The sequence below is a fragment of the Echeneis naucrates genome, chromosome 17 (genome assembly GCF_900963305.1).
Source record: "Echeneis naucrates chromosome 17, fEcheNa1.1, whole genome shotgun sequence".
Lineage (NCBI taxonomy): Eukaryota > Metazoa > Chordata > Actinopteri > Carangiformes > Echeneidae > Echeneis > Echeneis naucrates.
In genome coordinates this window covers 14,415,465-14,438,469 of record NC_042527.1, presented here as the reverse complement: position 1 = coordinate 14,438,469, position 23,005 = coordinate 14,415,465, and the positions used below count along the sequence as shown (strand labels likewise).

General features: G+C 41.4%; 1 protein-coding gene across 2 annotated transcripts in view; it reads right to left on the bottom strand.

The window, feature by feature from the left end:
- The window catches only part of obscnb (obscurin, cytoskeletal calmodulin and titin-interacting RhoGEF b), a 47,478-nt gene that overhangs the window by 7,569 nt on the left and 16,904 nt on the right, over nucleotides 1-23,005 (bottom strand). For both annotated transcript variants that reach the window (XM_029525648.1, XM_029525649.1), the window contains 35 exons: nucleotides 22,691-22,960; nucleotides 22,331-22,600; nucleotides 21,874-22,140; nucleotides 20,578-20,844; nucleotides 20,205-20,471; nucleotides 19,712-19,978; nucleotides 19,226-19,492; nucleotides 18,518-18,784; nucleotides 17,577-17,843; nucleotides 14,816-15,082; nucleotides 14,396-14,662; nucleotides 13,690-13,956; nucleotides 12,916-13,185; nucleotides 11,969-12,235; nucleotides 11,221-11,499; nucleotides 10,568-10,825; nucleotides 10,078-10,344; nucleotides 9,655-9,927; nucleotides 7,453-7,719; nucleotides 6,969-7,244; nucleotides 6,582-6,854; nucleotides 6,030-6,320; nucleotides 5,721-5,750; nucleotides 4,222-5,520; nucleotides 3,735-4,016; nucleotides 2,964-3,045; nucleotides 2,736-2,857; nucleotides 2,416-2,613; nucleotides 2,279-2,311; nucleotides 2,067-2,165; nucleotides 1,733-1,951; nucleotides 1,567-1,600; nucleotides 1,426-1,478; nucleotides 1,228-1,326; nucleotides 547-603 (listed from right to left, as the gene is read on the bottom strand). In XM_029525648.1, coding sequence (XP_029381508.1) covers nucleotides 547-603; nucleotides 1,228-1,326; nucleotides 1,426-1,478; nucleotides 1,567-1,600; nucleotides 1,733-1,951; nucleotides 2,067-2,165; nucleotides 2,279-2,311; nucleotides 2,416-2,613; nucleotides 2,736-2,857; nucleotides 2,964-3,045; nucleotides 3,735-4,016; nucleotides 4,222-5,520; nucleotides 5,721-5,750; nucleotides 6,030-6,320; nucleotides 6,582-6,854; nucleotides 6,969-7,244; nucleotides 7,453-7,719; nucleotides 9,655-9,927; nucleotides 10,078-10,344; nucleotides 10,568-10,825; nucleotides 11,221-11,499; nucleotides 11,969-12,235; nucleotides 12,916-13,185; nucleotides 13,690-13,956; nucleotides 14,396-14,662; nucleotides 14,816-15,082; nucleotides 17,577-17,843; nucleotides 18,518-18,784; nucleotides 19,226-19,492; nucleotides 19,712-19,978; nucleotides 20,205-20,471; nucleotides 20,578-20,844; nucleotides 21,874-22,140; nucleotides 22,331-22,600; nucleotides 22,691-22,960 — 8,538 coding nt within the window. The remainder of the gene's footprint in view (nucleotides 1-546; nucleotides 604-1,227; nucleotides 1,327-1,425; nucleotides 1,479-1,566; nucleotides 1,601-1,732; nucleotides 1,952-2,066; nucleotides 2,166-2,278; nucleotides 2,312-2,415; nucleotides 2,614-2,735; nucleotides 2,858-2,963; nucleotides 3,046-3,734; nucleotides 4,017-4,221; nucleotides 5,521-5,720; nucleotides 5,751-6,029; nucleotides 6,321-6,581; nucleotides 6,855-6,968; nucleotides 7,245-7,452; nucleotides 7,720-9,654; nucleotides 9,928-10,077; nucleotides 10,345-10,567; nucleotides 10,826-11,220; nucleotides 11,500-11,968; nucleotides 12,236-12,915; nucleotides 13,186-13,689; nucleotides 13,957-14,395; nucleotides 14,663-14,815; nucleotides 15,083-17,576; nucleotides 17,844-18,517; nucleotides 18,785-19,225; nucleotides 19,493-19,711; nucleotides 19,979-20,204; nucleotides 20,472-20,577; nucleotides 20,845-21,873; nucleotides 22,141-22,330; nucleotides 22,601-22,690; nucleotides 22,961-23,005) is intronic.

Here is a 23,005-nt window from a genome sequence, read left to right as displayed (position 1 = left end):
CTGAAGCAGGGAGACTCTACACACACTGCACAGTAAAGCCCCAGGCCCAGGAATCAGACCCATGACCTTCTTGCTGCCGCTAATCACTGTGCTGATGTTCCGTCCAATTTTAATAAATAGAAGTGAATCAATAAGCATGGTTGGTGAAAAAACGGTAGTGCGAAAATACCACCATAACAAGTCATTAAAAATGTTACAGATCACTAATTACTATCAACTGTGTTAGTTTTGTGCAAACATAGAACAAAACAAAAATACAGGGCAGATAAAAAATGATTATCTGAGCCTTCTCCATACATGTAAACATGTATTCAAGCTTCAAGTCCGTTTGAAAAGACAAGAAGAATAGTGATGATGCATGAGGAAGTGTAAACGTGTAGAGAGCACGAAATGGAAACGGAACTTTTGGAAAACTGAACTGAATTTGTGACATATGTGTTCCTAGAAATGTATTTTTTAAAAAGTTATCGTTTTTGACCCAGTTTTACTTGATTCCTCTTCCTTGTAGAAACATGTGTAGTAATTTAAATTATGAAGGATACATACTGGTAGTTTTGGGCCAAGTTTTCATCCACTGGAGCACTTCGTGATTCTGTTCGCTGTCTGAATAACAAATCCATGATTGAATGAACATTTAATTGGTTGGACTGGTAAACTGATGGATGGAAAAGTTATTAAGGAATGATGTCTGTACGAACCAATGAGCGTTTTTAAGTCATGAGGACACAATAAAGCAAATCAAGCTGGAAACCAAGCACTAGAAAGGCAGTAAAATGTGTCTGTCAAGTTTGGTGCCAACAATAAATCTACTGGGAAGTGAACTCGAATTCAAGAATTGAGAAACTAAAACAGTCTGATTTAAAAGTTTTCACATTTTTTTATATATATGGAATGAATCAGCTGAATTGAACCAAACATGACTGACACATATAAAAAAACTAAATGAATATATAGATCATTTACTCTACATCTTTTGCATTGGCAAAGCCATTCATGGTAGCATATGACACACAATTTCACAAACGACCTGACGGTTTTTATTCAAAAACCAAGTGATTCGGACCTCTCCCTCTGGATGAATGTATTGTTAAATTGAAAATCTGTTAGCTTGCTGCATGTATGATGACAAAAGAATTGATGATTTCACACTAAATAAATCTTTTTAATTCCATTTCACCCCCTTTTTAGACCACTAGTCAACAGGCAAGGAGGTTGAGTGAGACTTACCTTGGCTGATCTTTGCTGATACCATTTCAGTGATCTGTGAAGTGAGTTTCATGAGGAATTCCTCTGTACCCACTTCACCTAGATAGGGCATTTTACTCTCTAAAGGCAGAGAATAAAGGGCACGAAGACAAAAAGAGAAGAGAAAATAATGAATGCTGGAGAATTTAGGAGTACAATTCATATTACTATAAATCAAACCTTTTCCAGTGGTAGGCTCCTCTTCTGGAGGGCTAACTGTAATCCCAAGAACTCTGAGGAGAATTAAGTTCATTTTACTTCCGGAAATTATCATTATTTGCATCATACTCTATATGCATGGCATCTCAAAGAAAAACTTACTCTGAGGGTTTGGTCTCTTTCTTTGGTTGGGGTACTGGGGAAAAGAAAGGGAACCACACGTGATTTCAGATTTCAGTCACACCCCGTGGGCAAACGCTCAAACTCGAAGGATCTTCTGGTTTGAGGACATTGCCACGGTCAATATAATTTCCTCAGTTTTCCTCACCCTCATCCACCTCAAGGTGGGCAGTGCAGATAGACTGTCCTGCTCTATTTGTAGCAATACAGGTGTAGGCACCAGAGTACTGTGTGCCCACGTCCATCAGGATCAGGCTGTGCTGGCGTCCAGAGCTCGCTATTTTGTATCCCTTGGTATCAGGCTTGATCCACAGGACATCCTCCACTGACTCTTCCTTCAGCCAGGAGACCAGAGGAGTGGGAGACCCTGAAAAAAAATAAAAGTGGGTGTAGTGAACTTTAAATACATGCTGGAGTACAAAAATCCTGAAAACGCATGAAAATCTCATGAAGGTTAGACTGAAACAGTGAAAGGAACACACCTTCTACTTTAACTGACAGAGTGATGCTCGCTCCCTGTTTCACCTTCCTGTTGCTGAACCTTTCAAGGAAGCGTGGTGGCACCAGGTGTTCCTTGGGGTCTGTAAACAAGTGTACAACAAAAGCCTCATCACCATCATCACATCCTACATAACATAGTTTTATATAGTAATAAAGTGACTGTAACAACTACGAAGGATCAATGTTAAATTACCTCTCTTATCTTTTGGCAAAATTTCTCCAGGTCCTGTTGCAAAACACAATTGTTACCGTCTGTAAACATGGCTCCAACAAATTTGCTTTCATGCCCTTTCTGCATGAGAGAATATTTTCAGGTATTTGCATACATACGGAGAACTATCAGTCGGGCAGAGGAGTAAGCAGAACCAGCTGCATTGCTGATGTAAGCAGAATACTCCCCCATATCCTCTTTCTTCACCTCCAGAATCTCCAAACTGTGAACATCTCCCTCTGTCAGTAACTGGATCCTTTCTGAAGACCGCAGAGGGTGGCCATCTCTGAACCAGTATACTCTGGGTTTTGGGAAGCCTGGTAGACAACAGAAATATTACTCTTAACTCATAAGAAATTTTGTGTGAATTGACTATTATAATCAGCTGTTATTGTTTGCCTTAGATTAATTGACTATTTACATATGTTTAAAAACTCACCCTTTACTTTGAGTTCCATTTTAGCAATCGGTGCACCTGGACTAACATGAACATCATGGAGCTCCTCCACAACCTGTGGTAGCTGATCGTCCTCAGTTACAGACTCAAATGTCTCCGTTTCCCTGCCGGTGAGCAGCAGGATATTTAAGCTCAACAATTCAGTATGCCACGAATTTTATAAAATACCATTAAACATGCATTTATTTGCAGAGTTTATAGTATATTCACCTGGACATGTAGCCCTTGGCGCTGACATAGGAAGATGTCTCAGTGGCATCAGCAGCAGTGTCATAATCTGAGCTGCAAGACACTGATGGAAAGGTGGATGTATAATATTATACACAGATCAAAAAAATTTGGGACAAGATAAGACATGTTCCACTGTGCATATGCAATTTTGTTATCCACCAGAGAGCCAGTTTAAGTTTTAGTTGAGACACTCCACTTCCTATATAATAATAGGGGGGAATCAGCTGTCGGATTCTGTCGGATTCTAACACACAACCTGATGAGAAAAAGCTGCATTTGTTGGATTTTCCACCTTCAGCTCTGCACTCTCCTGCTCTCTGTGCTCACATAGATAGTATTTAAAACAGCCAGATCCACAATAAAGCTGTCCACATTTCCATGTTTCTCTTTTTAAACTGTTGCACAATGGAAGAAGAATGAAGCAGTGACTTAAATGCCAAGTAAGACCAGGTGTTAAAGGCATTCAAAGATATTTCCAAGCTGCTGTTCGGCACTGCTAAAACTCTAATTTCATAACCACAATGGTGTCTTACAACTCTAACTCAGTCATATGGTATTTAACTGACTGCTAACCAGACATTTTCAATTACAGAACTGGGAGTTGTTGTAGTCCAGCTGAAGAAAAATATGATGTATCCCTTTACCAATTTTCTACAAAACAGACCAAAGTGCACCAGTCAGAAAAACCCACTCAGAGAAAATACAGTTGAGTGATTATTCAACTCACACACATAATGCATGTTCACTTACTGTCAACCCTCAGTTCGGCTTTAGTGGCTGCTATGCCACTGCTGTTTTCAGCTGTACAGCGATAGACACCCATGTCGGTGGGGAGCACAGTGGTAATGATTAGTTGATGGCAGCCCTCCTGGTCTTCATTGATCATGTAATGGTCATTCTCCTCCAACAATTTGCCATCCTTATACCAGCGAACAGCTGGAGGTGGCTTGCCAATCACCACACAGTCAAAGCTGACTGGATATCCATCTGGAACATCCTGACTTTGAAGCTGTGTCAGGAAGACCGGTGCAGCTTGGCAACAAAGGAAATTTTAAGAAAATTTTAAAACAGGGCACCCAAACAAGCAATCAGCACTAAACTATAAATACAATCAAGTAAAAACACTCTAAACACTGAAGATTGATGAAACAGGGCAGAAATGTCAATGATGCTGTTTATATACAGATGATTTAGAAGAATTACATGGGGATCACAACCACTCCGATGTGTTTCTTACCTGGGGCTCCAGTCATAAACGCAGGAGGCTGTCTATCTTGTGTTGGGGTCTGTGTGCCATCTTGCACGTAGCCCATCTTTTTAATTCGCAGCTCCAATTTGAGAGGCCCTGCCTCCAGTATGGTGGTCTCTAGAGGAACCCCATGGATTGTAAACATCTCCTGGAACCTCTTAGAGGCAACTTCAGCTTCTGTGCGTGTCCCAAAGCGAATGTAGATGTAATTGTCATCCTCACGGTAAGATTGAGGATCCGGGGGACACAGGTCTCCCTCATCTGCGCTGACGAATGGTTCTTCTTCAACATCTGGTGGGAGGCGTGTTCGCAACAGGCGTCGCAGACGTCTGCTAGCCTGCCTCAGTGACTCATCCATCTCACTACCCGAGGAGCTCTCAGCCTCGCTGTCGGCACTGTAGCCCACTGTGAGTGGTCGTCGCCCCGATGATTCCCTCACAGTTCCTACTGTCACTTTACCGCTGTGAGAGGTAACTCCAAACTTGTTAGTGACCTCACAAGTGTAAACTCCAGTATCCTTTGTGGTTATGGCAGTGATGACCAGTGAGCAAGTGCCATCATTGTAGATGTCGATGTGGTGGTGCTTGCCATCTGTCAGTGGTTCACCATCCTTTAGCCAACGCACCTTATCAGGCTTACCTTCTGCCAGACATTCCAGGTGTATGGTGCCAGAAGGCTCTTTGGTCTGATCTTTAAAGACATCTTTGAAGACAGGGCGCATGTCCTTGCGGGCCTTGTAACCCTTAAAGGCAGCTTGAATCTTAATGGCTGCCTCTCTCAGCTCAGGTTCATCTTCTTTATTGACCTCCACTATGTTAGTCTCCTCTGTAGACACTTGTGTTTTCTCTGTCTGATGAATTGTGGTCGCTTTCACTTCTGTCTGCTGCACAGTTTTTTGGTCTGACATCTGGAAATGCGCAAAGAATCTCTCAGTAGCCAGTGTCTCTGTTTCACTTTCCACGGTGACAGCAGCTTTACTGCTCTTCTTGAGGTAGGAGACAAGTGATTGACCCCCATAAACAGATTCATCCTCAGAGCTAGTGCACAAGTTGGACCCTGTCTGTGTCTTTGACACAACGGCCTGCTCCTTCTCCCCCGATTTCTTTTGACCACCTTTCCCGTCCTCCTCAGGTTGTTCGGAGATGGAGTCCAAAGTGGGCTCTCGACTCATCCGCCGTTTCTTAGCTGAAGCTTCCCAGAGTTCGTGGACATCACCCTCATCAACAGCTTCTGGAGGCAGACTTGGCTGTCCCAGTGCCTCTGTCTCTGCCTGCTTTGCCTCTGTATCTGGACAACAATAAAGCAGTTTTCATTGTTACTTTGATAAACATTTTCTAATGGTACAGTGTTATTCACACAGTACAACACCAACTGGTGGCTAGACCTCTTCTTAGCATGATTTATTTTTGCAGGCATTAGAAGCTTAAGTCTGTGGAGATGTTTAAGTTTAATGGAATTTGTAGGCTATAAACAAAAACTTGTCTTACCTGGGTAAATGAGTGTCTGCACAGGTGCCTCTGCATAACAGAGAGAGCAAACACACATGATATTAAACTTAGACTTTCACCATAATGCACTTTATATAGCATAATAATAATTAGTGGAATACTGTAAATGCTACAGTTTGTGCCACACCAAAATAAATGCTATAGTCAAAGATAAAATAATGGAAAAATGTATTACAATAGCAAGCAAGTGATGACAAGTTGTTGTTTTTTTTTCTGCCATTATCTCAGTTAACTGAGAGTTAATAGGCAAAATATCCATTAAAGCTCCCTGATCCGCCATCCACTCACCAAGCTGAACAGTTTGAGGCAGCTCAACAGGCTCTCCAGTTCCAGCTCTGCTGATGGCTGCCACTCTAAACCTGTAGCCACTTCCTGGCATTAGATTTTCAACCACAAACTCAGTGTTGCACACGGGTTCGTGATGGCACGGAAGCCAGAGAGCACTGTCTACCAGCCGCATCTCCACCCTGTAGCCCAGTATGGGACTCCCTCCATCATGTAATGGAGTGAACCAAGAGAGGGCAACGGACTGTTTGGTCGTGCTAAGGACCTCTGGGTCTTCTGGGGGATCAGGCACCGCTGTTAGAAAGAAAGCAGCTTTTATAAATAGAATGGAAAAACTCAGATACAAGCAAGGTTAAAATCTGTGAACATTAAGTCAGAAAAGGGCCTCAAACATTCCCAATATAATCACAATTTAATTTTAACATAGTCCCACTCTTACTCTCACTCAATATTAAAAGATTAAAACTACTGTAACAAGGAAATATCACAAAAGTCTTCAAACAATTTGTTCACCATAACGTTGCGTTTCTGAACAAAGTTGTTCATCATACTTACTGATGATTGAGAGCTTGGCCAGAGAGAGGGCATCTCTGGCAGCAAACGTGATTTCCTGCTGCGGTAGAAGTGGTGCCTGTCTCAGGACAAGGCGATAAGAGCAGCCATCAGCCCTCATAGCCCACAGATCGCTGGGCTTGAGCTCAACTCCATTAGCATACCAAACTATTTCTGTCACAGGGACAGGCTCGGTCAGCTCAACACAAAACTCAACCTTCTCTCCCACTGCGGCCACTTTGTCTTCTAAACCCTTCACAATGTCCAGCTGCCAACCTTACGAGACATATTCACAGAATTAAGTGCAAAATTCATGAATACAATGCGGACAACCTGTTAGCGTAAATACAAATTCAAAAAAGTCTGAAAGCGTTCATGTGGATGACTTACCCTTGACAGAGAGCTGGGCAGATGAGGACGCTGTGCCAGCTTTGAAGGTCACAGTGCAACTGTCCTTTACATGCAGGTCTTTCAGCAGGAGCAGGTGACGAAGACCACTCTCAAACAGCACAATCTCAGTGTTGGGAGATTCCTTCACAGACTTTCCATCAAGAAGCCAGCGGAAATCTTTGTTCTCAGGACGAGAGAGGGCGCACTCAAACAGAGCTTCACCTCCGTCAAATGTTTCCACATTCTCCAGGCCCTGGATAATGTTAATAGGTTTGCCTGTAGAATACAGAATGAAAATGAAGGGGGAAAAAAGGGGGCACACCCAAATAAGATTTTAAGAAGACTGGGAGTATTTTAAAACAAAGAGAACCAACTTTATGATAAGCAATAAGATCTTTTTATTTTGGCCTAACAACTGCTAGCTTGTGGGAGGACAGGAAATTCCCTAAAGTTTGGTGGTCTTTCCATGTGGAGGGAAGCTCACCTTCCACATGAAGTGAAGCAACCACACAGGTCCCCTGTGCCTCACAGGAGTATGTGCCCCTGTCCTCAGTGGACACACAGCTAATGTACAAGCGAGCCACATTCCAGTCCTGCTCCACCACCACCCTTTTGCCATCGGGCTGCAATGGCTGCCCATCTTTCTTCCACTGAGCCTTGACTGGCCTTGAGTACTGGCAGATGAACTCAGCCGGTTGGTTTTCAACCACCCGAAGGTCCTCCATCTCGCTCACCACTTCAACTGTGGGATCTGAGGATGGGGTCAGGGGTCATAGGGTCAGGCCTTGGCCATGAGATATTGGGATATGCGCAGGACATGCCGAATGACATATGGGCTTTTAACCCCCAAAAGCTATCGAGATAATATCCGTATGTCGGTGATATATTTTTATGGTCTAGAAGAAATTCTATGTACTATGGTACAGTGTTTTAACACTAATTGCCCTATGTCAGCATCAAGGGGGTCAAAAAGCCCAATAGTCAAGGTTCAGGGTAATGGTCACAAGGAGAGCCAGCAGGTAATGGGAGAGAAAAGTATGACAGGTGTATAGAAATGTCAAATGTACGCTTGTTAGAGCTTTAGTGCTTGGAGGTTAGGGGTGGGGCTTGGTGGGACGTGGAACGGCAGCAGGCCTGCTTGGATGGGTGGAGCAGCACTTCACTAACACAAACCACTCTGTTGTCCCCACTTCTTATTTCACTTATTCTGTACAATATAACTTAGATCAAATCTTAACATTTCCAAAACCACGCCTATTGTTTCCTTATGTATACTGGAAGGGATTCAGTTCGGGCTGCAAGGAATATAATAATCATGATGATGTCATTGGCTTATGTTCAGCTCAGAGGAACAAATCAAGGAATTCTGAATTGCAAATCCTAGTTTCCAGCACTCTCCAATTGACTCATCTCTGCTTCTGATGATGGTTCTCTGCAGACAAGAATATTATATATATATATATATATAATTATTTGGCCACAGGTTCAATGGTAGTCAGAACACTGAGTAGTATTCACTGTAGACAACAAAGAATAATTCAGGCATTCAGGCACCAAGATGTCTGGGCAGCAATATGAGACATAACATCATTGGACCAAAAACAACATGTGAGTCAGGCACTGATTTCAACAGTAACCTGAAGAACAAAAAGTCACGACGTTGATCATGAAACTGCTGCTGGGAAAAAAAAAAAAAGAAGACTAGACCAAATCAACAGTGCTCATCAGGCAACTTGTGTCAGTTACGATACGTTACGGTAGAGTTTTACCATAAACCAGTTGAATTACAGTGAGTTCTACCTGATGAACAGAACTAATAAAAAGAAACCACCAACAGACACATGACATCTTTTACTGTTCGCTTGCTACTGTGGTTTATATAACCTAACATGTTTTCAAATGGTTGGTAGAATTGCTGACAATACATGGATGAAAAGGGTAAGAGTGAATTGTAAAGTGGGTGATGTATATTGAATAGTTTAAGGCTGCATTTGTATTGATCAGATTAGTTTTTTATGAAAACTAATTCTGCTGTCACGCTACTGAAAGAAAATGTACAACTGAAGCAAGGATTCAACTGCAGACATTTTTATCTAAAGGGGAGAAACATAATCGTGATTATCATACCATTTGAGCAGCCCAAAATCCAGCAGATTACCAGGACTCCAAGAGAATCCCAAAAAATAAGTCTGGATAACACATTTCTCAATATAGAGCTATTGCAAAACTTACAAATAGCACAGTGGTGCTATTTTTTGTTTCTGTACATCAAGGCAAAAAGTTGGAGGTGTTTTGGTTCAGATTATAATCTGCTCAATTGTAACAAAACTGTTTTACGGTGCTGCACCCATTTCAACAATTCTGTTGCAATAAAGCCAAAGGCATGAACTCTGTACTGCTACCGCCATGATTATTATTATTAATGAAGTTAGAGACAATGCTGCTCATGCATCATAAAGCATCAAGATGTCAAATATTCATCATCTTTATGAACTTTTTACACAACTCTGCAGGCCATATTCATGATTAACTGTATATTTAGTAGATTTCTGTAAAATGGACAAATTAGAAAAATTAGTCAACACTGTGTTTGAATGAATCAAATTGTAGACTCTAAATGCTGCAGGGTCTAAAATAAGATTGAGATACTGCTTATCACAGCCAGCGGTTATCTGTAACATGATACCTTTGACTAACAGCTTGGCGGTTGATGTTAAACTTCCAGCCTTGAACGTAACTGTGCCAGAGTCATCTGTGGCCAGGTTCTTTAAGGTGAGTGTGTAGATGTTGCCCTGGCTTAATCCTATTTCACTAAAGGGGCTGTTCTCCAACAAAGTGCCGTCCAGCCACCACTGCACCTTGCCAGATGCCCTTCCAGACAGCTGGCAGGAGAAGGTTGCCCATTCCCCAACAAAGACGTCGGTGGTCTTAAGACCAGACACGACGACGACTTCTTTCACTGTTGAGTGAAAAATACAAAATATGCATACACCGAGTCTAAAATTGAATCAGTGTTGGCATTACGCATTAAATTGACAAAACAATATCAGAACAAAAGAGAGAATATATACATTCAAGGGCAAAAGCAACGTTATTTAATGGAAACTACCTTGCACTGCCACAGACGCCGTTGTGAGCTGCTCTCCTGCGTCACAGGTATAGTAGCCACTGTCTTCAGGCTCCAGATTTCGAATACAGAGTTCTTGAATGCACCTTTCCTGCCTCATCTCATATTTCATACCGGGTTGGAGGACAATGCCTCCTTTTCGCCACTCAACGCGAACGCTTGGCTTAGACAACTCACAGCGCAGAGTGATATCATCACCCTCTATTGCATCCTGGTTCTTAAGCTCTTTCTGGAAGAACACTGGAGCACCTGGCGAGAATTTAAAATGGGAAAATGTTTCATCAGATGCTGAGAGAAGTTTGGCATCAGACAGTTGAGATGACATGAGATGACATCTGCCAACAGATAGTGATGCCATGACTGGGTGAGTGGTTGATTGAAGCACCAATTCAAGAAAATTTCAGCTGTTCATTTCAGTCCTATTTTGGTCCATAGTCGTGATAAACAGGAAAGACACGGCATCATTCTTTACCTTCCACGGTCAAGCTGACATCACACTGTGCATCTCCAGTGTCACAGGTGTATGTTCCTGAGTCCTCAGGCACGACATTGTAGATACGAAGCTCATGGAGAGCTCCGTTCTTCCTTATGCCATACTTCAGACCTGCTTGGATGGCTTTGCGGTCTCTGATCCAGGTGACAGTAGCTTTGGGGTCGGAAATGGTGCAGGCCAGAGTGACAGTTTGATCCTCTAATGCCACAGTGTTTTGTGGCCTCTCTAATATAAGCACTGTAAATATGGGAAACCCAAAACTAGATTTAATAACAGAAACATTACAATGCAGTCTTTTACCTTTGTTTACAGAGCTTGCATTATTTACTTTAACTATGTGCATTAATAAATAATTGCATGCACTAACTAATATATGCTGTCAAAACATTTTGCAGCATAACAAATTATCATCTGAATATTGCAATAATTGATCTATTATCATTAATGTGTTAGCATTTCTTTTTATAGCAAACCGTAAAAAATGAAGGCAAAGAATAGAAAGCCTGTGTGAAAGTTAAGCTGTTGTAGATGATGGTGCCAGCAGATTTCTATTGCCAAAACAAAGCTGTTTAGTAGCTGATGGAGAAGGTTATGAGGAGGAAAGGGTGAGATGACCATGGTTTCCCCATTACCTTTGGGTTTTTCTTCCACCAGCAGACAGGCCACACTCTTCTCTTCTCCCAATACAAAGGCAACATCTCCTGATTCATCAGTGGTCACCATCTTCAGGACCAAACGGTGCACTTTGCCCTGACTGCTCATTTGATTCAGATCATTATTCTGGAGTAGATTGTCTGCAAGCCACCATTCCCCGTTTACCACACCCGAGTGCGACAGCTCAACCTCAAAGACAGCATCCTGCCCAGTTGTCACAGTAACATCGCAGAGCTCTCGGATGATGCGCACTCGCTCTGAGGGTGAATTGGATGATGATCAGTGACCAGACCTCAGCAAAACCTCAAGAAAGCATCACTATGAAGGTGTATCCATCATTAAGATGAGTTTAATCTTTCAATAATATTTTAATCCTCTCAGGATCTAATGGTTCCACATTGGATTTCAGTATCATTAGATAATTGAGTAGATTACTAAATTAGAATATCTAAAATTAAACGAAAAAAAAAAAAAAAAACAGGTTAAAATTTATTGACTCCCACCTCATCACAGTGTAAGAAATTTCAGTCAATATAATTTAAAAGTCAAGAGAGACTTTCACTTAGTGAAAATCACTCCAGCCTTAGAGCTGTGGAATCCAAAAGAATAAAAATATGAGGGGAGGACAAGAGTCAGCATTTGGGAATGGATGAACGTAAAATCGACTTCAGGAAGGAAGAAGACAAGATGAGACTACAGAGAGGGATGGCACGTATGGCCTGTTACCTTTAACACTCAGGGTAGCAGTGCTTCTATTGTCGCCTACAATGCTGCTATATTCTCCACCGTCCTCCAACTTCAGTTTGTGTATAACCAGGGTATGGGTGGCAGCTCTCTGCTCCATAGTGTACTTCTCCCCCTGGGTAAGCACCGTTGAGCCTTTCCTCCAGGTCACTTTGCAGTCAGGGCTGGATGTCTCACAGGACAGGGTGGCTTTGCCCCCTTCGGTGGCCTCTTGACTTTCCAGCTGTTTCTTGAATAACACTGGTGCAGCTGCCAGACAAACCATTATTAATTAGGGTGAATTATCACAGTTGTTTTTCTGAGATAAGCATGGCCACTAAAAGACTCATCACATTCAGAGGCCAATGACCAACACTTGACCCATAGAATGAATTTTTAAACAGGCTTTGTCAAAGGCAAACCTAGAAATTATGAAAGTTTACCACTTTAAGAATGGTGTACTAAAATGTAAATACACAATTCACACTGAAAGTTATTAAAAGCACATTTGGTTTATCATGGTGTAATAAAAATATTGAAAGAAAGAAACTAATGTACATTTCAACAGTAAGTGTACAGTGAAGAATACAAGTATTAAAAGGCAAACATATTATTCAGCACAACTAATATATCATCCAATCACAAGTTTTAAAAGGAGAGGGGAAATGTGTTTAGTTTCAATAGAAGTAGAAGAGAAGGAGTCAACATGCATCTACTGTTGTGTACAGTTTGAATGAACAAGAAAGTGAGATGACGGGTTGAACAAGTCAGTAGAAAGGAACCGATAAGGAAATCACAAGCATCCAAGTTCTGCGATGCTTCGTAGGGATGTTTTGAAGAGAGAGAAGAGAAAAGATGACAGAGAACAAATGAACACAAGAAGTCAAAATGTTACTGTAGAAGCAGAAGATTCTTGTCTTAAGAAGCAAAGGGCTGAGTATTTGGCTCACCTCTGACTGTCAGAGAAGCTGTTGAGGTATGGTTTCCCACTATGAAAGTGACTGTCCCGGAGTCTGCTGTGGTGATACCTCTGAGCGTGAGGCTGTGCACTCGGCCCTCAGCCTTGATTAGATTCATTTCATTATTCAGTAGTGGGACATCCTGGAGTTTCCACTGGGCCAGAGGTGTGTCCTCATGAGAGACAAGACACTCAAAGTGGACATCTTCACCCTCAGTGACAACACAGCTCTCCAAAAATTTCAGTATCTTAACCTCGACCTCTGTTTGGCAAACAAATTTTAGCAGAGTAGTTACTTATATGAAAAGAATGTGATTGAGAAAGACAGTTCAAGTTGTGAAGATTGTGATCAAAGTAGGATTAAATTCATAAATATTTCTGTCAAGCTGTTATTGTGAGTAGTACCAAGTGAAGAGAAACAGAATAGGGTGCATTAATTTTTGTGAAGAAAGAATAGAAATGAGTACAAGTGGAAAAACGATGTGAGATCAGTGCTCAAGTTGGACAGTAAATTTGTGTGAATAACTGTTTTGGAAAACAGTGAAGAGCAAAACAAGAACTTGCATGGGATGAGAAGTAATGCTTCAACATTTAAATTCAGTCAGGTAGATCTAAATGGGATCTGCAAGTCAAAGGATGATGTACTTCACGCTGTAGTGTTGATTTGTGAGAAGACAATCAACAAGACTGAGCAATGATGACCACACAGAAAGAAGTGTCTCCAAAGGGTGCATGAGGAAGACAGTGTTTGATAGGCAGATCGTACCCTGCACGGCGAGGACAGCTGAGCTTCTCTGGCTGCCTGTATCACAGGAGTATTCTCCTGAGTCAGCTGCCTGCAGTTTATAGATGACAAGCTCAACTACAGTCCCTTCCTGTCTCAGGTGATACTTGCTGCTGGATTTCAGTACAGTGTCACCACACCTCCAGACCACACTGGCTCCTGGTTTTGTGGTCTCGCAGCAAAGGATAACCATCTCCCCCGCCTGTTTTTCAAGGTTCTGCAGCTGAGTTTTGAAAAGGACAGGCTTGGCTGCAGGGCAAGGAATTAGGGAAATGAAAAAAATAAAATAAAAATTAGGACAGGAAAGATAAAGCTGGTAAAATTTATAAGCCACGCAAAACTACTGTGTCAAGTCCAAATGAAAACGCTAAGGGGGAGATGAGTATCCAACTCTCATTACTCTCAAGTCCTAAAGTTGATTCAAATGCCAAATTTGCATCACAATTAATAAGGGGCAATGATATCTTCAGCATTTATAAAGTACTGGATACTACTTCCTCTGCATTCTCAGTTTTATTTGCACGATGATGCTACCTATCATATGTCAACAAACAGTAAATATTGTTAAATTAAAGCTTCATATTTTTAATTAAGTGCCTTAAAACTAATGTGCAAAGACCCACAGCAAGTCTTTTAAACAAGCTACTCAGGTATCTCCACTGCAAACAACTGTTTCCAGCAGGCCTACCATTCACAGTTAACTGTGCAGTGCTTTGATGGTCACCAGTGTCGCATGTGTAACTCCCAGAATCCTCTGCTTCTACATTATGGATTATTAGCGTGGCAAGTTTTCCTGTCTCTTTAATTTCATATTTGGCACAAGGACAAAGACCGAGTTGTCCTTTTCTCCACTCCAGAGGAACACCGGGTTTAGAGAGCTCACAGTGAAGGGTGGCACTGTTCCCTTCATCCACTGTCAGGCCCTCCAGCTCTTTTGTAAATATGACTGGGGCAGCTGGTGAAAAAGGAAATAAGCTGATTTTCCTCTATGGTGCAAGGTCAAGGATGATGATGAATAAATATTGTAGCGTAAAAAGGAAGGAATCAACAAATGAAAAGACAGACTTCAAGACAGGAATGCAAGATGAGAATGTGTCTTCCACCCTACCCTTTACTGCTAGAGAGGCTGAACTTATGGTGTCCTCTGAACAGCATGAGTAGCTTCCTGTGTCTCCAGGTCTTAAATCGCAGATTTGGAGTTCATAACTGAAGCCTGTATGTCTCATCTGATACTTTTCTCCAAAGCTCAGGACCTGAGATCCCTTCTTCCATTCAACAGAGAGTCCAGGTTTCGAAAGCTCACAATGCAGAGTAGCACAGTCTCCCTCCTCAGCTTCCTGGTTCTCTAGGTCTTGAATGACTGTGACTGGGAGAACTGTGGATTGAATACAAAGACAATGTATTGATGTGTAGCTGCTGTAATCTGCAGGCTTTCACCTTGGAGGCCAGTATGCTGTGGATAAAGCACGTTCATTTTTAACTCACCTGACAAATTTATTTTAGCTTTTTAAAGTAAAGCTAAAATGGAAAACAAAACAAGAAAATGTATGCCTGTTCTAATGTGTATAAACACCCATACATACAGCACTTCCACACTGCCAATTATCCCTGCTCCTGTTCAAAATAAATCTGCCATCACAGCTCTACAATATTATCCAACGAGAATCCAGAATACAACAACTCAAACACTCGCAAGTGAATGTAACAGCAAACTCTCAGGGAAGTCTCAAAATCCAACGTACAGATTTCCTAAAAACACATTCAGCAATTCGTACGCTCTGTGAATTTATATTACAAATGCGCCTCAAAATTACATTTGTGAGTCTGAAATAGAACTACGAAGCAAAGCATATGCGAGTTTATTAATTATGAGACTGTTCTGACTCCATACACTGGCGGCCATTAGTGCTGTGTCATTCATAGGCATTTGTAGGCACGACTGGTTCGTTCATGACTCAAAAGTACGGATCTTCGGGTTCTGAGTCTCTCATTCCCTTGTCTCATGGCTGCTGCGCAGGTTCAGTGTAGAAATTCTCACCCCACATATATAAGTAACGTAAACAACAAGAAACGCACAAATTGTGCACGTATTGACTTCTAGAGACCCAGTTGACAACGTTCTCAGACTATCAACATGCTACCAGTACAAATGCAAACATTTTTTCCATTCACTGGTTTTACAGATGAAAACCAGCTGACATGAAAATCCAAAGTGAGTTCAATAATTAGACAGAAGCAACATCTGCCATCAAAAACACAAATGAAGACTATCTGGTTAACTACAGGAAAATATTGCCACAAGGACACTTTCAGTTCAGTGTGTGACTGGGTTTGGTCTATAAGCCATAAGGTGTGCAGGCTGTACACGGCAACACAAAGGCCATTATCAAGATGGACAGAGCATATAAAGCTATAAGACAAACCAACATATTGTTGCCTTCCAACAATACCTTCCATTGTCCTCTCGATTTTTGGACTTCGAGATATAAACACAGCAGCTTTAGGACAAGCAGACAGCTTTACAGCTAACAGAAATTATTTGAATTAGAATTTTAACATACTAGATCATATGGTATTTAACCATAATGACCAAAACCTAAATATTGCCTTACAAAACGGCTTTGAATTATTATTATTTTTTTAAACCAAGGCATCAGCAAACACTACAAAACACAGCTGATAACTACATTCCAACAAAAAGTAAGACTTGATGGTCACTGTTAGAAAGCCCATGTTGTTTCTGTGTATTTGACTTGTTTACAGCAATAATTCCGTTCAGTTATGGCGTTTATGGGTAAGTTATCATCTGTCCTACGCTCCTGAACGCACCACACACATTTTATTTTGGAAGCTGCTTCTCCCTCTCGGTGCTGCAGAGGCTGGTGGAGTTTCCGCCTTTCATCCCATTCACCTGGTTTTCTGTGGTTTATTTCAGTGTGTAAATGACAGCAGGTGAGTTTAATTAGGGTTTACTGTCATAGTTAAATGCTGCTATTATGTCAACTCGAATTATTAATCTGAGCGTGGACTGATGCTAGTTTATGCTGTTGTGTTAAATTAAGCTAATGCTAATGTACATGAGCCTCCTGTGAGGAGTTGTTTATTTGTGATTAATATAATAAATTTCTTATTGATACAGTCCTTTATTACCTCTATTATAATTTATTATTTCTGTTTGTGCATATGGTATTTTGCTGATGGGTTTGTTTGTATTGTGATTACAGACCGCAGTGAATTGAAGGGAACATCTGCATCTTTCGTGTTCTTTAACGGGAACACCAAACCATACACCTTGCCGCTGTAACCCACATAATTCTTGGAGAGTCCCTCTCTCCTGTTTAGTCACACACAAAAAAGTGTAGTCTGAAAAGTAGACAGAAAGTTTCTGTCTGCATCCATGTTGGGTTTGGTTTCTCAGAAGCAGAGAAAGAAAAGAATGATTCAAGTAAGTGACAAAATACTTTGAAAAGAATATTACAAAAAAACAAAACAAAACTGATGATTCACAATATACAATATCCCTGAAAGATCTGATGACTGACATTAGATATTCAAAAATTGTATATTATAAACCTGCAAACAGAAGTGAGACATCAACAAAAATGAATAAGTTATGGCAGTCTTTCCAATACAAGTGCTCAAAGCTCAAATGATCAAAATATAATACAAATATTTTCAGCATGAAACGATCCATGACTAAATCTGAATAATACACTGCCTACAGGAGCAAAGATTCATAATTTTTTTCCATTCCATTTTGTATTGTCAATGTTTTATTTTTCTGTTATTACACATTGAACCAACTGTACATTTTAATGCATAGTAGAGGTTCAAATCGCTGATCCTAAAAAGTAAAATCCTCTTCCTACCCTTTACGTTGAGGTTGGCTGTGGTCTTCTGGTCTCCACACACACAGCTGTAGTCTCCACTGTCTTCTGGCACCACTTTGTTGATGATGAGCTCATTCACAGATGCTTTCTGCTTCATCTGGTACTTTTCTCCGGACTTCAGGACCTGTGTTCCCTTCTTCCACTCCACAGGGACTCCGGGTTTAGAGAGCTCACACTGCAGAGTGATGCTGGCTCCTTCTTCAGCTTCCTGACTTTCCAACTTCTGTTGGAAGGTCACTGGTTGGGCTGAGTATTTTTAGTTGGTTAATGGTCAGTCATGTCACAACATAAACTACTTTTAAAAATATATAATAAAACAAAGCTATGTGGTCAAAATTTTGTATATAGCTGAACTGCATACAGTCAATTAGGAAACTGAGAACAGTGCAGTAGAAGTACTATCAACAGCTGACTTCAAGGCATAACTATTTGCATTCTCCCTCTTTTTAGATGGTCTGGACTTTTACCTTTTTGCTTCTCTCCTTCAAAAGGCTTACTTTCCTTTGGAGTTTGAAATGGCTTTCTGTTTTGTGGTCATGTCAAGTATGAAATAGCAACTGCTGAGTGGCCATGGTATGCCCATTAAGTCCCTAGATTTGTGACTAGATGTTGTAAATCTAGCCACAAATGCACTCAGTTAGCAACAACAGGCTGGGAACACTGCCTCAGTCACATGGTATTTGCTTGATCAATGGTGGAACAATGTGCCCACAGCTCTATCACTCAGTCAGTCAGTCAGAAACATACACCAATAGAGCTGGTCCTGCTGTTGTGGTCCAGCCATAAAGAAACACACAACGTAACACAAGGCAAACACAAGCAAGGTGCAATCTACAATCTTATCAAGAGATCACAAAAAGATGGACTTAAAATATGTAACAAAAGACTCCTGCTTAACTCTTGGAAAATCCTCTTCCTACCCTTGATCTTGAGGTTGGCTGTGGTCTTCTGGTCTCCGCACACACAGCTGTAGTCTCCACTGTCTTCTGGCACCACTTTGTTGATGATGAGCTCACTCACAGAGGCTTTCTGCTTCATCTGGTACTTTTCTCCGGACTTCAGGACCTTTGTTCCCTTCTTCCACTCCACAGGGACTCCAGGTTTTGAGAGCTCACACTTCAGAGTGATGTTGGCTCCTTCTTCACCTTCCTGACTCTCCAGCTTCTGCTTGAAGGTCACTGGTTGGGCTGAGCATTTTAGTCAGTTAATGGTCAGTTATGTCTCAACATACATTTTTGTAAAAAATATATAACAAAAACAAAACTGGGTCATTCCTTGTGAGCAGCTGGACTGCATGTGGTCAGTGTGCAAAATTGAGCACTTGGTTGAAACCTGTGCTCAATTAGCAATACTGCTGGCTGTGAACACTCCCCTAATCACATGATATTTGCTTGACCAAAGGTGGAACAATGATCCAAAAACTCTTGTCACTGGAGCAGTCAGTCACAAATACTGATTATTATAAAGAACAATCAGACACAGAACACAAAGACAAACATGATCAAGGTGAATTCCACAATTTTAGCTAGAAACATCAATAAAATTGACTTGAATAAGCAATAAAAAACTCTTGCATAAGGTTTTCCAAATCATTCCATGGGCCAACTCTTGAATAATCCTCTTCCTACCCTTGATCTTGAGGTTGGCTGTGGTCTTCTGGTCTCCGCACACACAGCTGTAGTCTCCACTGTCTTCTGGCACCACTTTGTTGATGATGAGCTCATTCAGAGATGCTTTCTGCTTCATCTGGTACTTTTCTCCGGACTTCAGGACCTGTGTTCCCTTCTTCCACTCCACAGGGACTCCGGGTTTTGAGAGCTCACACTGCAGAGTGATGCTGGCTCCTTCTTCAGCTTCTTGACTCTCCAACTTCTGCTTGAAGGTCACTGGTTGGGCTGAGCATTTACAGCGGGTTATCAGGTACTGTTTCATACAGACATGGCACCAAAAAATTTTGTAAATGAAAAACAAAACATTTGACAGAAAAGAAAAACACTAACAATTTGCACACCCTCATACTTGAAGACACCCAACCCAACACGTCTTAATGTGTGGGTAAAAAACAGTTCCTAAAAATGTTACTCAAACTGACTTTTGGAAAATCCTCTTCCTACCCTTTACGTTGAGGCTGGCTGTGGTCTTCTGGTCTCCACACACACAGCTGTAGTCTCCACTGTCTTCTGGCACCACTTTGTTGATGACGAGCTCACTCACAGAGGCTTTCTGCTTCATCTGGTACTTTTCTCCGGACTTCAGGACCTGTGTTCCCTTCTTCCACTCCACAGGGACTCCGGCTTTAGAGAGCTCACACTTCAGGGTGACACTGGCTCCTTCTTCAGCTTCCTGACTGTCCAGCATCTGTTTGAAGGTCACTGGTTGGGCTGAGCATTTACAGCGGGTTATCAGGTACCGTTTTATAGAGACATGGCACCACAAAATTTAGTAAATAAAAAATAAAAAACAAAACCTTAGACAGAAAATAAAAACACTAACAATTTGCCCACCTGAATACCTGAAGACACCCAACCCAACATGTCTTAATGTGTGGGTAAAAAACAGTTCCTAAAAATGTTACTCAAACTGACTTTTGGAAAATCCTCTTCCTACCCTTTACGTTGAGGCTGGCTGTGGTCTTCTGGTCTCCACATACACAGCTGTAGTCTCCACTGTCTTCTGGCATCACTTTGTTGATGACGAGCTCACTCACAGAGGCTTTCTGCTTCATCTGGTACTTTTCTCCGGACTTCAGGACCTGTGTTCCCTTCTTCCACTCCACAGGGACTCCGGGTTTAGAGAGCTCACACTGCAGAGTGACGCTGGCGCCTTCTTCAGCCTGCTGGCTCTTGAGCTTCTGTATGAAGTTTGGTGGTAACGCTGTACAAGGCAACACAAGTGGAACTCTTTTGGGAAATACAACATTGGTTTCTCATCAATCACATTTTCCTAAAATCTTGCAGAGAAAGACCTGATGATCCCATACCATGAACTTTCACAGTTGCAGATGTCTTCTGGTCTCCACTGACACAAGAATATTCTCCACTATCTTCAGCCTTCAGATCCTTAATTTGAAGTTCCAAACAGGTGTCCTTCTGCTTCATCTCATACTTCTCTCCAGCTTTAAGAATTTCAGAGCCTTTCCTCCAGTGAACATCTGTTACAGTTTTTGATAACTTGCAAGAAAGTGACACACTCTCCCCTTCTTTTTTATCCTGATTCTTGAGATTTTCTTTAAAACTGACAGGGTGCGCTAAAATCAAGGAAACGAAAAACATTGGTGATTACACAAAATGCTCATGTTGCATGTTGTTGGGATTCAAAAGGATGGCAAGTTGAAGATGTTGGATGAGGGCAGCCTGGGCTGGTGGTCCTTTTGATGAACAAATGCTGTCTTTACAATACAATCACTTTTAGAATGCACAAAGGTTTACAGACATAAGACTCGTTCATTTCTGCAGTGAGCAATTCAGTAGATTCAGGAAAACGTCATAATTCCCCATACTAAATGATATTGCATATGTGTGTTTCTCACATAAATTCCAATACAAGGATAATACAAATGAAAACCAGATTCTTCATACATGCACTCACAAAGCAAGGTAATGAAAACCAATTTGCACAGGAAAATATAAAAGATGTACTACATAATTTTTGACCAATCCACTTTTGCAGTTGGTTTGTAGGCATTTGGGAATGCTAGTTTTTACCAAGAACACCAAAGGATTCAATTGAATGCCCAGGAATCCCCTCTTTTCCATTAAGAGAATGGATACCCCCCTTTGGAACCTGAATATCACTCAGGATGTTTGGCTCCGAAGACTTGGGACCTAAGCACTGTCGATCATTAGATATAACACTGAAACAGCAGACAACAACAACAAATGTAGCAATCGCCCTTCGAAAAAATTAGCATCCTGTGGGCTTTCAACACAGCAGACCACAGAGTGGCCACTGAAGTAAAACCAAACCAAGCTATGAGATATATCATGCAGCATTCAATCAACTTCTGTGACAGGCACAACGTTATCATAAGTACAGATGTAGAGATTCTGACAGCCTTCAATAGCTGCACCTAACATGTAAATGTCTCAGATTAATTCTTTAAAAAGAATTCTGTCAAACTAGCACAATCCAAGTTATTAATATCACCCAAGGATGAGACATTCAAAATATACATATTCAGCTGACTCTTGAGGTTCCTAAAGCTAATCGGCTATGGAAAAAAAAAGAAAGAAAAAACTTACCCCAAACTTGGATAAATTGACACTAAAGCTCTTACCTTTAACAGTCACCTTTGCCATGGTCTTAGCCGTGCCCACGTCACAAGTGTAGATATCAGTGTCTTTCTCCTCCAAGTGTTTGATGGTGAGAGTTAAGACCCTCTCTTTCTGGGACATCTCGTATCGGCCTCCAGCCTTGAGCTCTGTGTGGCCCTTCAACCATGTGACAGTGGAAGCAGTTTGAGCTGTCTCACACTGCAAGGTCACAGAGTTCATCTCATCTGCTTGGCTGTCCTTCAGTGCTGTCGTGAATTTATGGAGTGGCTCTGTAAAAAGAGAACAACCTCATTTGCAGGTGTAGGTTAAATTATTGACAATGCCAGAAAAAGCAGTTAACTCTGAAGTGCCTCTTAATTTAGGATACAGCATTAAATTAATTGATGAAGCTCTATGACAATTTTAGTGTTATGCAAGTCCCTTAAATGGTTTTACAATTATGTTGGCATTCAGTCTTACCCTTGATTTCAAGTTGGGCCCTAGTGGTTGCACCTCCAACAACTTCACAACTGTACTCTCCAGAGTCTTGCACAGATACATTGTGGATTATGAGCTTCATGACTTTGTTTTCCTGACTGATGTCATACTTCTGGCTCTTTCTGATGGCTTTGTCTCCTTTAGCCCACTTTACAGTGGAACTAGATTGTGTCACCACACAGGTAAATACAGCATCCTCCCCCTGGACAGCACTAACATGCTGTAGTCCTTTAGACACAGATGAAGCTTTGCCTGCACCAAGGGGTCATCAGATGTTTATTTCAACGCCTTAATCTTTTTGAATCTTTCTCTAAGCCTTTTCAACAAAAGAATGGAGCTTACCTTCAACTGTTAATGTTGCTTTAGAGTTTATGTCTTTGATGTTGAAGACTACCTCACCGGCATCACCAGGGGTGACATCCTTAATGGTTAGGATGTACTTGCGGCCTTTGCTGGTGACATCAAAACGGCCACCTTTTGAAACGGTTCGGCCATTCACAGTCCAAGAGCATTCATCTGTGCTCTCACGGGACAGGATGCATTCAAAACTGCATGTCCCTCCTTCATTCACCTCAGCTGATTTCAGCCATTTGGTAATTCCAATGCCAATCTCTAAACAGAGAACATTTAAGAGGAGAAGATGGCAAACAAAACCCA